General features: G+C 46.8%; 1 protein-coding gene across 3 annotated transcripts in view; it reads right to left on the bottom strand.

Annotated features, from left to right (window-relative positions):
- nfatc2a (nuclear factor of activated T cells 2a) overlaps positions 1–20176 on the bottom strand; it is a 212838-nt gene that overhangs the window by 134135 nt on the left and 58527 nt on the right. For all 3 annotated transcript variants that reach the window (XM_038803128.1, XM_038803126.1, XM_038803127.1), the window contains exon 3: positions 16859–17021. In XM_038803128.1, the coding sequence (XP_038659056.1) occupies positions 16859–17021 (163 nt within the window). The remainder of the gene's footprint in view (positions 1–16858; positions 17022–20176) is intronic.

Raw genomic sequence — 20176 nt, 5'->3', positions numbered from 1 at the left:
ACAGTGACAGCAGTGTTTACCACCTACAAGATGTACTGCAGGAACTCACCAAGGTTCCTTTGGCAGCACCATCCAAACCCACAACTACTACCATCTAGAAGGACAAGAGAACCTAGCTGGAGGGTCCCATCCAATCCACTCACCATCCTCAATTAAAAATATATCACCATTCCTTCACTGTCATTGGTCATAATGCTGGAACTCCCTCCCTATTAACACTGCAGATGAACCTACAGAACATGGATTACAGGAGTTCAAGAATGCTGTCCACCACCATCTTCTCAAGAGCAATTAGGAGCAATAAATGTTGGCCTAGCCAGTGATGCCCACATCCCATGAATAAATAAAATGAAAGATGGCACAATAGTAGGAGGCTGCACAGTTATTGCTTCAATTTCCAGGTAAGTGATTGGTTGGATCACAGGGGCGAAATTCTCCCCTACCCGGTGGGGCGGGGGGGTCACGGCATAGCAGAGTGGTGCCAACCACTCCTGCGTCAGGCCTCCCCAAAGGTGCGGAATTCTCCGCACCTTTAGGGGCTAGGCCCACGCCGGAGTGACTCACGCTCTGCCGATGGCGCCAAAACTGGCGCCAATGGCCTTTGGCGCTATGCCGCCCGGCGTCGGGGCTGGCTGAAAGGCCTTCGCCGGTCCGCGCATGCGCCGGAGCGTCAGCGGCTGCTGACGTGACCACCGGTGCATGCGCGGTGGAGGTGGTCTCTTCCGCCTCTGCCATGGTGGAGGCCGTGGCGGCGGCGGAAGAAAAAGAGTGCCCCCACGGCAATGGTCTGCCCGCTGATCGGTGGGCCCCGATCACGGGCCAGGCCACCTTGGGGGTACCCCCCGGGGTCCGATCGTCCCACGCCCCCCCCCCCCCAGGACCCCGGGAGCCCGCTCACGCTGCCAATCCCGCCGGCACAGAGGTGGTTTAAACCACATCAGCGGGATTGGCCTGTCAGCGGTGGGACTTCGGCCCATCGCGGGCCAGAGAATCGCCGCGGGGGGCACGCCGATCGGCGGGGCATGATTCCCGCTCCCGCCGATTCCCGGGTAGTGGAGAATTCCAGCTACGGCAGGGGCGGGATTTACGCCGGCCCCGGGCGATTCCCCGACCCTGCAGGGGGTTGGAGAATTCCGCCCCAGAGGTCAGGACAAGGAACAAATGGGCCTTAAAAGTATGATCAGGGTTCAGTTTGGTATTAATAAGGAAGATTGTAGGCCTTAAGAATACTGTTGGGACGTTGGGTTAGGTCACAGGTCTCAGAGATACTGCTGGGATGCGGATTGAAATTGCCGTCACTGATCGGGTAGAAGGAACTTGGACCTTGAGAGTACTGTCGGAAATATTAGTAGGAAAAGTTCTGTAGGGGGGCTGGTATGGGCTAGTACAGCGTCTAGGAGGTCGCACCGGGGTGGAGGAGATAGGATAGACCTGGAAGTCAGAGGCAGGATTAAGTTTGGAGATCTTGTGAACAGGTGCAGTGGTGACCATGGGTAATTTTCTTTCAATTACATGGTGGTCAGGATTAGTTTTCTCCATAGGCAATCAGCAGTGGTGCTGGCTGTGGACAAAGTTAAGTTGTAACAGGGACAAGAGGCATATGCTAAGTCCTTTATTTTCATATGCAAATGGACTAACAGCTGCTTCAGACATGGGTAAAAAACATCTCGTTTTCCCTGATAAATCTGGTACGATTCAGAGCTGAAGTGTCACATGGGGTGGCATTTTGGTCCCTGATCAGCACCCGTAGTTACCAAATAACAGGCGTTACCAATCCCAATTTGCATCCATAATGTTTCTGAATGTCGGCAACAAAATATGACTGCTGCCTGAGTAATCTGAAGCATGGTGCAAATAATTTGCAGAAGAGCCGCATTTATTTTCAGTTTCCCCCAAGGGAAGCTGAATAAATGGTAAACAAATGTATGATATTTTGAGAACAGAGTTAAAATATCACATGTTGTATACCTCTTGACGAATTACATTGTATCACAAAAAGTTTTGCAGCAATGTGGAAAGTGAGATGAAAGATGCAGTGTCCTCTGAATATCTGAACAATGTCAGTTCTGTCATTTCTAATTATCAGAAAAAAAAGTACAATAAGTTCTTGATTCAAAGATTTAATAGTTATATAGCATTAAATCAAGATTAGTTATTTTTGTTGAAATGTCATATCAGGCCATCGAGGACATTGCCTGCAGGAGGTCGACTTCCGGCGGCGGAGGGGAGCGGTCGCGCGTAGAGGAGCTCCGGAGGGGGGAACGCGGGCAGCAGCGTGGCACGGGACAGCAACGCAGGGCAGCGAAACAAGGGCAGGAGGAGTGGCGGCCTGAGCCAAAGCGGGCTCCAAGCCAGCAAAGAGGCCCAACCCACCCCCCAACCCCCCGTGGCAACCACCACGTGGTAAGAAGCGGCGGAACAAAGGGGGACTCCTGGCCCGACGAGAAGCCTTTCTCTCCCCCTCTCTCTCTGGTTCCAGGGTGAGTGAGGAGAAGAAAAAGTAAACAAAAACAAGAACTCCCTCTTTTTGGTGGGGGGGGGGGGGGGGGGGGGGGGAAAGAAAAGAAAGACTTACAAAAAGAAAACTGTTAAAGGGACAGAACACTCTCTCTCTCCTTCCATGCTTCTCAAAATAGAAAACCAAACGTATCTGAAAAGAGTCTCTTCAGAAGGAAGGGGGGGAGAGAAGCAGAGGGGAAGGGATGGGGAAAAAAGGAGGGGGAAAAAGGGGGGGAAGAAAAGAGGGGGGAAAAAGAAATGCCAGAAGGGAGCCAAAGCAGAGGGAGAAAGGGCACCAAAAGCCAATGGGGCAATATACGAGCCCACTCAGACGAGCTAATCGGCGCACAAAGCGGCGGAATGGAAGCCTCGCCGCAACAAAAAGAACTGGGTAGACAGGAGCATTTTCCCCCTGGGCCAGAGGGGAACTGGAACTGGAAGGCAGCCTTTGCCGAGGCGCTGAGGGAACATCAGCAGGAAAACTAGGCAGAGGCCAGAGCGACATAGAGGCCGCAGTGCAGGCAGCAATGGCCAAGGCCCTGGCGGAGGAGCAGCTCACGTGGGCAGAGCAGAGAAGAAACTAGAAGCCCAAAAGGCGACCATTAAGGAACTGGAGAGGGCTGCAACTGACATGAGCGACCGGATCATGGCCTTGGAGAAAGAGGTGGCGAGACTGGCACAACGCAGGGGAGCCTGAAGGGCAGGGTGAACGATCAGGAAACCCGCTCAAGAGGGTAGAAACCCCACTATCAGAGGGAATCGAGGGTAGAAACCCCACGGCCTACGTGACCGAGATGCTGGGCAACTTAGTGAGGAGGGAAACGTTCCCCAACCCACCAGAAATGGACAGAGCGCCCCGGAGGCTGCGCCCGGAACCCAGGGTGGGGAAACACCCGAGGGCAGTTATAGCCAAACTGCATCGGTACCAAGACAGGGAAACAATCCTGCGCTGGGCCAGGCAAAACAGAACCTGCAAATGGGAAGGACACGTCATTAGAGTGTACGAGGACATTGGGACAGACCTCGCCAGGAGACTTCCAAATTCAACAGGCCAAATTCAACAGAGCAAATTCAGCCCTTCACAGGAACAATGTGCGCTTTGGTATGCTGTACCCAACGAAACTCTGGGTCACACACCAAGAAAGAGAGTATTTCTTTACAGCCCCCACCGACGCAAACAATGTATCAAATAACACGGGCTGGAAAACCAACAGCGAGGGGGTGAGGCAATGCCAGCCGCCCCCCCCCCCCCCCCCGCCCCCACCCCCACCCCCAACATGGCAAGCGCACCCTGAACAAAAAGCAAACCGCTACCCAACGTACCGACATAGGTGGGAAACCAGGCCCCAGCACAAGGGTACGAGAGTAGCGGAGAAAGGTGAGCAAACAGGGCGAGCGCAAGGTAGGGGGGGGGGAAGAGTGGGCAAAAAAACGCAGAGGCTGGGCAGGGGAGAAGCGAGGCAGCAACTCCCTAGAGGGGGGTCACCGCACTAGCAAGAAAGCTAGCACCGGGGACATGCAAAAAAGCAGGGCTGCAGCACGCCTCCAACAGAGAGGACTGCGCCAGGTAGAGGGAGGGATGGGACCACTCAACAGAGGCGGGAGAGCAAACGGGGATAAGAGCATGGGGAAGAGGGACAAAAGAGCGTGATACGGGAGAGGGGGAGAAAGGGGGAGGAAAGGGAGAGACTGGGGGGTGGGCACAGGGGGAGGGCAGAACCAAGGGACGGAGGGACAAACAAGGCGAGAAAGGGAACAGCAATATGGCTACAGGGTGCTGCAATCAAGGGCTCAGAACAAGGAATCGCTGCAAGCAACCACCCAGTACGGCCTCTGGCCGAAGGGAAACACAAGAGTGAAGGGGGCTACCCACGTGCTGGCCGCGCAGCGGGCGATCATGGGTCGCGACACTGGACGAACTAGGAATAACAGCAAAAGGGATTATTATTTAAATGATAAAATATTAAAACATGCTGCTGTGCAGAGAGACCTGGGTGTGCTAGTGCATGAGTCGCAAAAAGTTGGCTTACAGGTGCAACAGGTGATTAAGAAGACAAATGGAATTTTGTCCTTCATTGCTAGAGGGATGAAGTTTAAGACTAGGGAGGTTATGCTGCAGTTGTAGAAGGTGTTAGTGAGGCCACACCTGGAGTACTGTGTTCAGTTTTGGTCTCCTTATCTGAGAAAGGATATACTGGCGCTGGAGGGTGTGCAGAGGAGATTCACGAGGTTAATCCCAGAGCTGAAGGGGTTGGATTACGAGGTGAGGTTGAGTAGACTGGGACTGTACTCATTGGAATTTAGAAGGATGAGGAGGGATCTTATAGAAACATATAAAATTATGAAGTGACCAGATAGGATAGATGCGGGCAGGTTGTTTCCACTGGCGGGTGAAAGCAGAACTAGGGGGCATAGCCTCAAAATAAGGGGAAGTCGATTTAGGACTGAGTTTAGGAGGAACTTCTTCACCCAAAGGGTTGTGAATCTATGGAATTCCTTGCCCAGTGAAGCAGTTGAGTTTTCTTCATTAAATGTTTTTAAGATAAAGATAGATAATTTTTTGAAGAATAAAGGGATTAAGGGCTATGGTGTTCGGGCCGGAAAGTGGAGCTGAGTCCACAAAAGATCAGCCATGATCTCATTGAATGACGGAGCAGGCTCGAGGGGTCAGATGGCCTACTCCTACTCCTAGTTCTTATGTTCTTATGAACTGGCGGAGAAATTCCAGCTGGCCAAGGGGGCAACAAGCTAAGATACCTGCAGCTCAGAAACTTCCTACGAAAGGAGACAAGGACTTACCCACAACCGCCACGACAGATATTACTGCAAGAGTTACTGGACGCAAGCATATTAGAGAGAGAAAACTGTAGCGACACGTACGACCGACTGGTAGAAGGCCGACACTATACTGGACGCAACAAGAAGGAAATGGGAGGAGGACCTGGGGATCGAGATAGGGTGGGGACTCTGGAGAGAAGCACTTTATAGGGTCAACTCCACCTCTACCTGCGCAAGGCTCAGCCGGACGCAACTAAAAGTGGTACATAGAGCCCACTTAACAAGAACACATATGAGTAGGTTCTTCCTGGAGGTGGAGGATAGATGTGAACGGTGCCAAGGAGGCCCGGCCAACCACGCACACATGTTCTGGTCTTGCCCCAGACTTGTGGAGTACTGGACTGCCTTCTTCGAGGCAATGTCCAAAGTGGTGGGGGTAAGGGTGGAGCCATGCCCGAAAGTTGCGGTCTTCGGGGTTTCAGACCAGCCAGATCTATTTCTGGGGAGGAGGGCAGACGCCCTAGCCTTTGCCTCCCTGATCGCCCGTAGAATTTTGTTCGGCCGGCAGTCAGCAGCATCACCTATAGCTGCAGATTGACTGTCCGACCTCTCAGAATCTCTCCAAATGGAGAAAATTAAATTTGCCATCCGAGAGTCAGAAGATGGCTTCCACTGAATGTGGGAGCCATTCACCCAATTGTTCCGGGACTTGTTTGTGGCCAACAAACAAGCAGAAGAATAGCCAGGTAGCCAGGGGAAATTAGCCAAAGCATGAGAGGGAGAGATAGACTGGGAGGGGGGGAAACAACTCATTCTAAGAGGAAGGAAAGGTGAACCACGGGGGGGCGGGGGGGGGGGGGGGGGGGAAAGGAAAGACGAACTGCAGGGTGGGGGGGGGGGGAATGGGGAGGAGGGAAGAGACAGGGAACAATAGAGGGGAGCCAGGGAGGGAAGAGGAGGGGGGCGGGGGTGGGAGGCAGGGAAACATTAACCAACTTGACATCCACAGGAACAGAGAAAAAGGAGAATACAGATGGAGGACAGGTAGGCCAGCTGAAGCTGCAGCGTGCACGAGAAGACAACGGCGGCAAAATCCGGCTGGGAGAAGCGAGGGGCAACACCGGCACCAGATCCACTCGAGGAATGCCCTCCAGAAGTGCCTCGCCGGCACAAGCTGATGCCTAACGACACAATATACTCTGTTCAAAAATCCAATAAAAAACATTTAGAAAAAAAAATCAGGCCATCGAGATTAGGGGCGGGATTCTCTGAGCCTCCAGGCTGAAATTGCAATTGGCACAAGGGTGGAGAATCGACAGAGTCCATTGACAGAGGCCCCCGCAGCGATTCTCCAACGAAAACTGGCCGAGTTCCTGACAGTCTGGTTCGAACCACATTTTGCCTCTCGGGAATGGGCAGCGGCAGCTGCAGACTCAGAGGGATTCTTCACTGGGGGGGGGGGGGGGGGGGGCCTCGGCTAGCGATCGGGGATCACCGATCCACTCTCGGGGGGGCCTATATTTTCGAGTCCGATGTGAATCCCCCATGTTGCACGGGGCGGTCACCGTGCGCATGCACAGACTCCTGACCGGAGGCGCAGGGCCCTGTATCCGCAGCCAGAGCTGCGCGGAGTACTCGGGGGGCCTGCTGGCCCCCTTCAGGTCGGAAAAACGTCCGTGTTTTGACGCTGGAGTGGGGATATAGCCCCATTATTAGAGAATCCCGCCCTAGATCTTTTGTGTCAGGAAAATAGAGATGGCATGAAAATATTAGCAGGGATGCAATAAATTGGAATGTTCTCAGTGGTTGTATATTTTTAAGAAAGCATTGAAAAATTGTAAGCTGCTTAAGGTGGGAACAGATGGCTTCTGCTAATGGAACTAGTGCTTTTGATCTGGTTTTTTTCAATAAATATTTTATTGAGGTATTTTTGGTATTGTAACAACAACCAAATAAACAATATACATGAAACCATAAACATAGTGCAAAAGCCATTTACCTCCCATGCAGGTCCCACCCTTATTGACCCGCTACTCTAATCTAAACTACTCCCCCCACCCCATCTGCTGACGATTAATTTCCCGCAAAGCAGTCGACGAACGGTCGCCACCTCTGTGTGAGCCCTAACAGTGACCCTCTCAAGGCGAACTTGATTTTCTCCAAACAGAGAAAGCTAGCCATGTCCGATAGCCAGGTCTCCGACTTCGGGGGCTTTGAGTCCTTCCATGCTAATCGTATCCGTCTCTGGGCTACCAGGTTAGCAAAGGCCAGAACGTCTGCCTCTTTCTCCTCCTGGATTCCCGGGGCTTCTGACACCCCGAAAATCGCCACCTCTGGACTCAGCGCCACCCGTGTCTTTAACACCGTGGAGATGATGTCTGCAAACCCCTGCGAAAATTCCCTAAGCTTTGGACATGTCCAAAATATGTGGACATGGTTCGCCAGCCCTCCCACACATTTTGCGCACCTGTCCTCCACCCGAAATAATCTGCTCATTTGACCACTGTCATGTGAGCCTGGTGAACAACCTTAAATTGTATCAGGCTGAGCCTGGCACATGTTGCGGACGTGTTGACTCTACTCAACATGTCCACCCATAGACCATCCTTTATCTCTCCTCCCAGCTCCTCCTCCCACTTGCGCTTCAGCTCCTCGGTCTGCGTCTCCTCCAACCCCATAAGCTCCTTATAAATGTCCAAAATGCTCCTTTCTCCTACCCACCCTCTGGAAACTACCCTGTCCTGAATCCCCCTTAGCGGTAGGAGCGGGAAGGTTGACACCTGTTTACGAAAGAAGTCCCGCACCTGCAGATACCTGAATTTGTTTCCCGTCGTCAACCCAAACTTTTCCTCCAACGTCCTCGTACTCGGAAAGCTCCCCTCTATGAATATATCCCCCATCCTCTCAATCCCCGCTCTCTGCCATAGCCGGAACCCCCCGTTCATACTCCCCGGGGCAAACCAGTGATTATCACAGATTGCGGCCCAGACCGATGCTCCCACTGCTCCCACATGCCACCTCCACTGGCCCCAAACTCTCAGGGCCGCCACCACCACTGGACTGGTGGAATACCGTGCCAGCGGGAACGGCAAAGGCGCAGTTACCAATGCCCCCAAACTGATGCCCTTACATGAAGCCGCCTCCATACGCACCCATGCCGACCCCTTCCCCATCACCCACTTCCTGATCATGGCTATATTAGCCGCCCAGTAATAGTTGCTAAAATTTGGCAGCGCCAGCCCGCCCTCTCCCTAACTCCGCTCAAGCATTACCTTCCTTACTTGCGGTGTCTTGCCCGCCCAGACGAAGCCCGTGATCACTCTGTTGACCCGCTTATAGAAGGGCCGCGGAATAAAGATGGGGAGACACTGAAATACAAATAGGCATTTCGGGAGGACCGTCATCTTCACCGTTTGCACCCTCCCAGCCAGAGACAATGGAAACGCGTCCCATCTCCGAAAATCGTCCTTCATTTGGTCCACCAGCTGGGCCAGATTCAATTTATGCAGCCGGTCCCATTCCCGCGCCACTTGGATGCCTAGATATCTAAAGCTTCCCTCTACTAACCTAAACAGCAGCTCTCCCAGTCGCCTCTCCTGTCCCCTGGCCTGGACCACAAACATCTCACTCTTTCCCCATATTAAGCTTATACCCCGAAAACCGGCCAAATTCCCCTAGAGTCCTCATGATTTCTTCCATCCCTTCTATTGGATCCGAAACATACAGAATGCTTTTGATCTGTTGATGAGCTGAGCAAAACTGCAAACTTGTTTACCTAAGACATGTTGGTAAGAATGGGGAACAGAATAAAAAGGATTTTGAATTACGAGTTAGAGGTTCAAAGGACAAGGGCTGGAATAATCTGGCCGTTCCCGCCAGCGGAATCTTCTGGCCCAGCCAACGGTGAAACCCCGGCTTGGGTTTCCCGATGACTGGGGGGGTCAATACAATGGGAAACTCTGTTGACAATGGCAAGACCAGAAGATTCTGCCGCTGGCCAAATGCAGGCCATCTCTGCTGCCACAAAACAAGCCACGGGGAAAGAGGAAGCATAAAGCCCGGCCCAAGGTGTGAACTTTACATTTGCGCTCAAAAAATTAATGTAATTAAATTTGTCTCCTGAAGAGGTTAGCTCAGATAAGGGAAGATCAAAAGGGAGAAACTTCATATCAGGAGATGATTAAACCTATGCAAGTGTAGCTGCTTCAGACCTCAGCCGCATATAACTGTTAACCCCAAGCAAGTTGTGTCGGTGAAGTGAGCCTGCCTTGAGAAGCCAGTTGTTTGTTTTATCCCAGAAGCAAACCCCAAAGTGATATAACTGCCTAGTGCAGTAAATATGGCGGGAGTTTTTAAATAGATTTTTAAAATCTATAAGATGTTGTGGCAGGCTCGGGGAGAATTAGCTCTGAAGGTAGCAAAATAAAGGGGCGGGATTCTCTGATCCTGAGGATAACTGTTGACACCGTCGTAAATGCTGTCGCGTTTCTCGACGGTGTCAACATGGCCTCAGGTGCAGCAATTCTGACCCATACAGGGGCCCAGCACGGCACTGGAGCGACCCACTCCAGCTGCCGATCCCCAGAGTCAGATGGATGCCACGGGTCTGCGCATGCGTAGTGGGTCCCTTCTCCGCGCCGGCCCCGACACCAACATGGCGTAGGGCTACAGAGGCTGGCGCGGAACTAAAGAGGCCCCCAGCCCGAGAGGCCGGCCGCCGATCGGTAGGCCCCGATCGCGGGCCAGGCCACACAGGAGGCCCCCCGGGGTCGGACCCCCCATCGGGTTTATTATCGGCCATCTTCTTAACAAAATAAAATACATTTTTGTCAATAATTGATATACAACGCCCTTTTGTAACAGCCCCTACACCATACTTCATCATACAGCATGGTAGCATAGTGGTTAGTACTATGGCTTCACAGCGCCAGGGTCTCAGGTTCTGTGCGGAGTCTGCATGTTCTCCCCGTGTCTGCGTGGGTTTCCTCTGGGTGCTCTGGTTTCTTCCCACAAGTCCCGTAAGACCCGCTGTTAGGTAATTTGGACATTTGAATTCTCACTCCGTGTACACAAACAGGCCAGGAATGTGGCAACTAGGGGCTTTTCACAGTAACTTCATTGCAATGTTAATGTAAGCCTACTTGTGACAATAAACAGTATTAATACTTGTTTTTTGTATGTCTACTGAAAGACGGTCGTGTGGAGTATTCTACTCAAGACCTTTTCAAGTCTTAGTCTGTAGAAACACAACACTGGAATTTGTCTAGCTGCAGTATTAGAAAGGAAATTCTTCTTATAATCTGCAACTCTGAATAGATCAGAGCTTTTTTTGTACATTAATGTTGGTATCAAAGTAAATTATGCGAGAGTGAAACATTTTTTCTAAAAACAAAGGTGGTTTTGATTGTGGTGGGTAATAGGCCTGAGCTATGCTTCATCACCAGTGCCAATGCTTTTGGACACAATCCGTATTTGCCATGCCATAAGTGGGTGCTCTGCAGAACAAGTGCTCTACTAGGGCACATCCATTTAATGTGAATGGCAAAGGAACCCAAAATTAGGAGAATTTTGTGATGCAGCAACATGTTATGATCTGGAAAGCATGATAACTTTCAGAAGGACATCAGATAAACACTAGAACATTTTCAGGGCCGGGGGAATGATACTAATTGGGCAGCTCTTTTAAAGAGCCGTCATGGGGTCAGTGGCTGAATGGTCTCTTTCTGTGCTGTATCATTCAATAATTCTACAATCTGACACCATCCAAGTGACTATGAGTAGTTGTAAAATTATTTGATTTGATTTATGCTCGAGACTTCTAATTAAAGTAAATTGGGTTACTTAAAAACGTCATAAAATGTTGCCTATTTTTCGGATGTCTGAATAATCTAGCCTGGGGATAAAGCGGGGAGATCGGGGTTCATTGATGATGTCATGCTCATTCTCGGTGGCTGTTTTCTCAGTAAAACCTAGTGTGGGTGGTATCTGTAATATTACTCCAGCACTTGCAATAATATGCACACAGCTTTAAAGGAGTCATTTTCCCATGTAATATGTCAATAAGTATCCTTTGAACAAATTAATTATATTGGAGCAAACATCTGAACCTAATAAAAGGTATTTCAGACCCACCTTTAACGCAGGGCCAAAAACAACTTCCTCGCTTACTTCATGAAATCCAAGAATAATAGCTTCTAGTCTCTTGTCTGACTCCAACTTTTCATGAAATGGGTGAACAAAAATGCATTTTCTAACTTTACTAATAAAAGGGGATAATTTATTGCTGCTTAACCACATTGATTATAGGTAAAACGATATTTAAATTTTTTTAAAATTCCTAACACGGCTTTCCGAATCAAAAGTAAGTAACCTGATAACCCTTGCATCACCAACAATGATTTTTTTTTTTATTCGTTCATGTGAAAAATCCTAATTGCCCTTGAGGGACAGTGAAGAGTCACATATAGGCCAGACCAGGTAAGGATGGCAGATTTCCTTCCCTAAAGGGCATCAGTAAACCAGATGGGTTTTTATGACAATCGGCAATGGTTAATCATTATGACTTTTAATTTCAGATTTTTATTGACTTCAAATTTCACCATCGGCAGTAGTGGGATTCAAACTCAGTGTCCAAGCATTATCCTGAGTTTCTGGTTGCCAGTCCAGTGGCAATACCACTACAGCATTGCCTCCCTTATGAGATGCAGAATTAATCAGAGGATAACTTCCTAATTGTAACCATTACACCAAAAGGAGGTGAGACATTCAACACAGGAAATAAAGAAAGGAAAACTGAAGAAGGATTCTCTTTGCATAGATCGACTATGCCTAACCCCACCAGGTGGTTTCAATGCATTACTGGTGGAGCTTTACGTGCAAGTCATTGATCTGCTTTGTTCAGAAAAAGATGGAGAGGAGAGTTCAAGCAAAAAGAAGTGCAAAGTGCCTCACAAACATCATATAAAAAGGAAAAATTCCTTAAGTAAAATAGTTGGTTTGCCAGTGTAATCACTTATTCCAGTGAACAACAAAGATTCTATTTAACAATTCAACTGAGAAATAATGTGATTTTTCAGAAGATCACAGTGACTTCTCTCATTTTCATGTACTCTAAAATATTTCACATTTCACTTCAGCTGGGTGTGACATGTGATCCATGCTAGGCCCCTAATCCTTATTAACCATTACTCCAATAGGAAAATCCGCATTTATCAATATTTAATGAGAGCATGGTTGGGCTTAGCTTTGGCACCCTCCCCCAACCCCTCACACGCAACCACCCCACCCCTCCCCAAAAAAAAATCTAACTTCACTGATGATGTTCGCAGATATCCTGCAAAGGAAATGTGCGCGTGTATGTGCATGTGCAATACAGTTAGTAGGACCTGTGGGGTTAAATGCCTTACAGAAATTTCAGAGTGCCAAGACTGAATGACAAAGATTTTCCTCTTTCTAGGTAATTATTGTTGCCAACTAAAAAACATTGACACAACTGGCACTAAAAATGATTTCAAACCCGGTGACACATACATTTCTGTCAGTATGTGGGTTGCAGCACTGAACCAGCTTCCCGGAACAACGGAATGAGAAGGGTAGAAACGGAAAGTGAAGAAGAAATAGAAAAGAGCAAAGTTTATTTTCAAATTCACAAGAGAGCTGTTATTCACAGGGACATGCAAGGAGCAGCGAATGTAGGATGAAGCGTTGTTTTAGAAAATAAAAGCAAGGGAAGACAAACATTCAGCGAACTGTGTCTCAATTGTTAATCTCAAATATGCTACGGTTTACCCTGACGTGGTTGACCGTGGTGTCAATCTGTATCAAACAGAGTGGCAAAACGTATTGACACAGATTTAGGGCAGCAGGGTAGCATGGTGGTTGGCATAAATGCTTCACAGCTCCAGGGTCCCAGGTTCGATTCCCGGCTGGGTCACTGTCTGTGTGGAGTCTGCACGTCCTCCCCCTGTGTGCGTGGGTTTCCTCTGGGTGCTCCGGTTTCCTCCCACAGTCCAAAGATGTGCGGGTTAGGTGGATTGGCCATGCTAAATTGCCCGTAGTGTCCTAATAAAAGTAAGGTTAAGGGGGGGTTGTTGGGTTACGGGTATAGGGTGGATACGTGGGTTTGAGTAGGGTGATCATGGCTCGGCACAACATTGAGGGCCGAAGGGCCTGTTCTGTGCTGTACTGTTCTATGTTCTATGTTCTATACAATGCCTACAGCGTAATGGACAGCATTTTTCTTAATGCTTAAATGAACCATAATTCAAAAGCTCAAAACGGCCTTGGTGGCTGCCAGACATGCGTGGATGCCCGTACTGTGATTACTGTTTCTTTCATACTTGAAACTGTTTAAGATGCTTCACTGATGATTTAGGTTTGTGGTCAAGTTTAGCCAGATTTAGATCAGTTTGCTGAACTGTCATCAGAATTGATAGCCTCGCACCAGCTGTTCACGTTTTATGATGTCACTGACGTGGATGGCACTATAAAAGATATCCAATTCCAACCCTGTTGACTTCAGGCTGGAGGATATTCCGGGGAAATACTAGCTTTTAGGGAACAGCAAATATGGGCACAAAAATATAAGTAAAACAAACAAACTGTTAAGAAATTGAAAATAGATCTACCTCACAACCACATACAAATATAACCTTTATCATTCACTGCTCTCTTCAATTGAAGGAATTGATGCAAACCATTGGTAAGAATGTTCTTTGTGAGGTGGAGAGAGAAACAAACCTGTTGTAACAATTTCTAAATGTGTTTTTGAGTGGCAGCTGAACTAAACTGCTTATAGTCTCAGCTTCAAGTCAGAATGTTACAGATTTCAATACCTCACAGGATGTTCGCACATATTCTAGGTGATGCGCTATCAATTGTACTAAAGACACAAATGGGTACAAGAGAGGCTTTATTACAGTAGATGTTTATCCTCTGACTGCAGCTGGTAGAATGGCTGCTCAGGAGAACTCATACATATTTATACGGCTCCTTGTGGGCGGAGCTAGCCGGCAGGGGCTACCGGCGAACTTGTAGTACAGGTATTGCTGTACATCCTCTAATACAGGCACACACACAATTACACAGTGGATCACCACACTAGGTCATGCCTTCAGCCATCTAGGCCTCAAGTTTTCAAATTTACTCCCTAAACCTCTCCACCCATTTCCCCTATTACAAAACACTTCTTTTTACCAAGATTTTGATCATCTGCCCTATTCTCCCCGTCTTAGGCTCAGTGTCAGGCTATGGCTCATTCTGCTCCTATAAAGTATCTGAGGATGCTGTGCCATGTTAAAAATACAACGTAATGCAAGTGGCTGTTGCAATTTTCTAAAAAGCTAACTTAAATGACAGCATCTGGTAGAAAGAAAGGTTTTTTTTGCTGTTTAATCAACAAAAACTGAACTTTGTAAGATCTTATGATAAGTCCTGTGCTGATTTTTTCCACTGATAGCTGTTAACTAACAACCAACAAGGCAAGAAATTTGAAAGGGGGTTATTTGTTATTAAAATCAAAATGAATGTACTTCATTTCCAAATCGCTTTGCATATCATTCCTTGTGGGTATATTTGAATATTCACACATGCTTTTTCTCCTGGCCACATTTCCAAACCTGTTTCACGGTCCTTTCACAAATAACTTCCTCTCTCGTCGCATAGTTTTATCTCCCCTCCCCCTTCACCACTACGCCACATTAATACAAGTGTCTGAGCCACACTAGTTTTACGCTATCAGGAAATGTGATATACGTTGCCGCCCATTCCCCATCTCAACATGCAATGGATACTAAATCAATATTTCTCTTCCTACATCTTAAATCTAAATAATATCTATTCCCTAACAACTAACTGCAATGTTTAATATGTGCAAGGAGAGTGATAACTTTGATTGCAGTCCCTTTACACAAATACTGCATGCTTTACGTTTGCAAATTGCTGCGACGTTTAGCCAGATCTAAAAAATAGAGGAAGAAGCATCGAGATGAAAAAAAAACCCACAGATCTCAGTCAAAGGATGTGAACCCAGTTCATGTGTAGCCCACAAGCAGAAACAAATGAGGACAGCCAGCTACTACGCAAAAACCGGTGGTGTACACACCAAGGAACCATCGGAACTTTCTGTTGCAGGGAGAATTTCATTTTTTTAAACATTTCATATCACGAGGTTAATTGAAGTAGTGCAGTTAGGATGTGTTATGAACAATAATCAATACATTCACAAGACAAATTGGGCTGCATTAATGATGTTTCTTGGAAAGGCAACAGGGGATTATAGCTTCAGAGAAGAGTGGCAGAATGCACAGCCAAAGCAGTGGGTGATCAGATTCATTCTGAGAGCCAGATATTATTAACGTGCACCTGGCGAGCTGCACTCCCTGAGAGGTCATCTTGCTACTGCTCTAGCCTAACCTGAGTCTAGCACCCAGTCCAATTTGCTAGTAAATCTCAGAAGTAATCATACCGGTGTCTGGTAAATGCATTAAACATGTGCTTTCACTGAATAGGGTGATGTTGACAAAGAGCAAGCAATGTATTTTCACAGTTGACTGTCTCTATACAGGCCACCAGTGTCTTTTCTCTATGTACTTTAGCCAGGACTCTGAGTTGGATACCAAAATCTAAGATATGCCTGGGTCAATCCGGAGCTTTGAAGTATTAATAGATATCAGGTGCAGCTAAATCAGTGTACAACACTGACCTCCACCTAAAGCAAGCTACGTCAAGAAAAACCGTGGCAGAATTACAGGCTATTCAAAAATGTTAAAATGGGTCAGATTTACTCCATAGATTCCAGTGTTTTTTGTAAACCATACTGTGGTCGCAACACAGTAAAATAACTGCACCAAAAGATTCCAAGTGACACATCAGTGTGGGTAGGTGTTTGAAATAAAACCACAAGGCATTGGAGGAATTTTCAACTTCCGCCCAAGACGATTTGTGTAGTCTGTGGTGTTGCTACACGGATCGCCTGGAGCCAGCATCAGCATAATTCGAGTGAGCTGTCGAGTGCTCAGTACAGCGGTGCACCAATATTCTGGCTCCAAAAAGCTTTTTCAGGATGGCCCTGCTAAGGGCTGAAGCTTGGGCTGCTCATTACCTGCTGCAAATTAGTGGCATGTGTTTGAATGGGGTTCTACAACCAATGTTTCAGGTGGCCATAATCTGCACATATTTAAAGGCCCCACTGAAACTTGTATTGGGTACCTCTTGGGGGCAGTGAAGGTCTTGCCCCTCCCTCAATAATTAACTGCCCAACTCCTATTTTAGAGCTGATGAAAGTCAGCTCCCAATGTTTTGAAATAAGTGAAACATGGCTGTGCTTGAGGTTTCTCTTTGATAAATGCATGTAAATGTTCTTTGAACAGTATGACTGTGTGTTGCAGTCAGAAATAGGAAATTCATTGATTAAAATTTATTTAAAATATACCTTGGTCAAGCAAAAAAGATTAATCTTGAGGAATGAAAGTAAAAATCAAAGGCTTTGCTTCGGTCTAAGTTCTTCAGGCGTTATGCTTGGACAAGAAATTCTGTGCTCCTAGGAATAAGTCAAGCCATCTATCATATTTAAACGGGTTACCTGGACAACAGGATGGCCACCACTAGGTGCTTTAACTGCCCCCCGGCTGCCTTCTGTTTCATAGTGAGCCCGATGGTGAGGCTTAGGTTGTATCTCAATCTTCAACTCATATGATCCTGATCGACTTGGCAGCTGCCACTCCAAAGGAGGAAGAGATGGGACGCTGTAACAAAAAAAACAAATGGGATGTAATTTTATAATTTGTTGTAATGTATAAAACACAATTGTTTCAGTATTTAGACAATACTTGGTAAATTTTGCTCAGAACCATCTTTCATCTTGTCCTATCCTTCGGCTATATATAAGCTTTATGCTATGAGGTGCATTTACATTTCTACTTTTCCCAAAGCTCTGTAAAGATTCTTGCCTGTGTTTCTATGCCTCCTAGCAACCGGCAGGAGAGACCTCCATCCCAGCAATCCATAGCCCAGGGAGCAGGTACAGCACAAAACTTGGGCCTCTTGCAGTACAGGAGGGGTACTGTTTTGCTTTTACAGTTTGAAACAAGTGGTACATAGGGTTTTATTTCTAGTCAGCCACGACAGTTACTCTACATTTTCTAGCGGTGCTCAACCCCACATGTGACAAGATGAACACAGAATCTAAGAAAACCCCGTGATAATGTTAATTTCAACTTTTGCCCACAAAACCATTAGGTGTCCTTTGGCGCAGCTCATGCACAGCCTGGAAAATGTGATATGGCATTGTGGGGAATGGAGCAGGGGATTTGTGTAGGTGGGCTGCAGGGCAGATAGAGAAGTGATGGAGCCTGGAGCAAAGTGGGGGGTGAGATCGATTGGGGTCCTGTGAATTAGAAAATCAGGCAAGGAAATCCAGCATTCTGAATTACTGAGAGGCTAATGTACTATAGGGAAATACGGCAGGCACTTTGTGCAGATAATGATTGGTTGACATTGATCAGCAGGGATATGACCCAATTGACACACAGGAGAGACACAACAAAAGCTATGAAGTAAATAAGAGATCGTTATGAAATCCTAAAGACATTGAAGCTTTGAACCAGTAAATACATTCCTTAAGCACTGTGTGAATTGTAAAATTTGAAACTCAAAATAAAGTGCGATGCAAAAAAAGTTAATAGCATGAACGGCAACATTCTAAAATTCTATTAGGAGCCATGTGGTGGTGATAGGAACAGAATATCTCATTGGAAAATGAAAGGTCAGGATCTTCCAAGTCAGGATAAGAGGATCCTAAGTCACAAGAGCGTGGCCATACAAAAAACAGATTGCCATTACTTCTTAACAAGTGCGATTATTGATACAAAAAGACAAGAAAGGCTGATCAATCCATTCATCTCATCTCAACATTCAAATCCTGTTCCGAGATCTACCCAAACCTATTTGGATCTGGCTCAAGTTCCACTGAGATTTATAAAGATATTTAGAATTGATTCCCTGATAGAATCATAGAATTTATAATGTCGAAGGAGGCCATTCGACCCATTGAGTCTGCACCGGCCCCTGAAAGAGCTCCCTACCTAAGCCCACACCTCCACCATATTCCTGTAACCCAGCAACCCACCTAACCTTTGGACACTACGGGCAATTTAGCGAGGCCAATACATCTAACCTGCACATCTTTGGACTGTGGGAGGAAACCGGAGCAGCCAGAGAAAACCCATGCAGATAAGGGGAGAATGTGCAGACTCCACACAGACAGTGATCCAAGCCGGGAATCGAACCTGGGTCGCTGGCACTGTGAAACAACAGTGCTAACTGCTGTGTTACCATGCTGCCCACTTCCTTGAATATCTTTATGGTAATTTTAAAAATCATCAGTACATAAATAACAAAACGAACATGATATTTTAATTGACCAGAATTATTTGACAGGATTCTCCCTGACGTGCTGGGTTCATAAATGCATTGAGATTGCCAATTGCTACATTGTAACATGGCAAGATGCAGATCTGAACTAAGGCCTCATGTAGGAAGTTTCTAGTAGATGACAGGTCTGAGAGGGCTGACATCCGGAGAGTCAAGTCATTAGCTGCTACCGTGTGTTTTCATTCAACGGAAAACACAGCAAAACTGCCAGACACTGGAAGCAAGCCGCCCACCTCTCCCCAATCCTTAACTACACCTCCCCCCCCCCCCCCCCCCCACACACTCCCTCCTCCCCCATATCCACCCACCCCGGCACCCAATACCCAAAAAGGGACTGCAGCTTGAATTCGGTCCACCTGAAGAGGAGAAATAACCAAAACTATGATGATCTAGTTAATGGGGCAACATGGTCTCAGACCCCAACACAGTTATTCATAAAATAAAATGGCTTCTGTTCGATTTTAATTTATACTGAATTGTTATTGACAGACTATTTGTATCTGAAAATATACCACAATGTTTACCGCAAGGTTAGGTCATATTTTCCTGATATCTATGTATGTAGTTTGCATTAATTATATTCTGGAGGAACTATGATTTTTAAAAATATTGTGATTAAGGTATTTGTATATACATTAAACACAAACCAACACAAGAGTAAAACAAACAGAAACCACATAACAAATAAATAACTACCCAAGTGCCCCAACCTCTCTGCCATTCCCCTCCACCCAACCTGGGGAACTGTGATTTGATGTTAAAATATCTCCCTTCTACTACACGTTGCAAAAACAATCTTTTTTTGTTGGAACGCTTCCTGTTTAACAGTCTGTCATTTCTCTTTTCGAGCTCACTTCCCCATTTACTTCACAATTTGACTCACGAGCAAAAAAGTCGTGAGAGATATTCTTCGACCAATGTCGTCTTGATTTCAACAGACAAAATCACCATCATGTTTCCTTTTCTCAAATTAGAAGCAGCAGGAAATTAAATCAAGATATAACATTATTTCCAACTTTCAATTTTATCCCAACTACATTTGTTTTTATATCAACGAAGCTATGCTGTGCTTTAGAAATATTTTAACTTTGACCCTGTCCAACAAACAGAACAGTGCACACTTAGGATACATGCAGACCCATGCACTGTGGAATAATTTGGTTTCAGCTTCAAATATACTTTTGTTTTTGAAGATTACCTGCAGTGACAAAATTATTGGGCTAAAGAAGAAGAGAATTTTGGTGCAATAACCAGACCATTAATACCAAAAGAGAAAATTCACCCATTCTTATCCAAATTTTTATGGATGGAAAATACTACTGAGCTTTGTGCCGGGATTTGCACTGTAATCTTAGAGCTTTGGCCAATGATTTAAGGACGTGCATGAATAATGAACACAATGACCGGAATTCTCCTGCCATTCATGCCGGAGGGATTTTCTGTTCCCGCCAGCAGCGCATTCTCGCCA

The sequence above is a fragment of the Scyliorhinus canicula genome, chromosome 7, assembly GCF_902713615.1.
Source record: "Scyliorhinus canicula chromosome 7, sScyCan1.1, whole genome shotgun sequence".
Taxonomy (NCBI): Eukaryota; Metazoa; Chordata; class Chondrichthyes; order Carcharhiniformes; family Scyliorhinidae; genus Scyliorhinus; species Scyliorhinus canicula.
The sequence above is the reverse complement of the archived record's forward strand: the minus strand, read 5'-3'. Positions and strand labels throughout refer to the sequence as shown.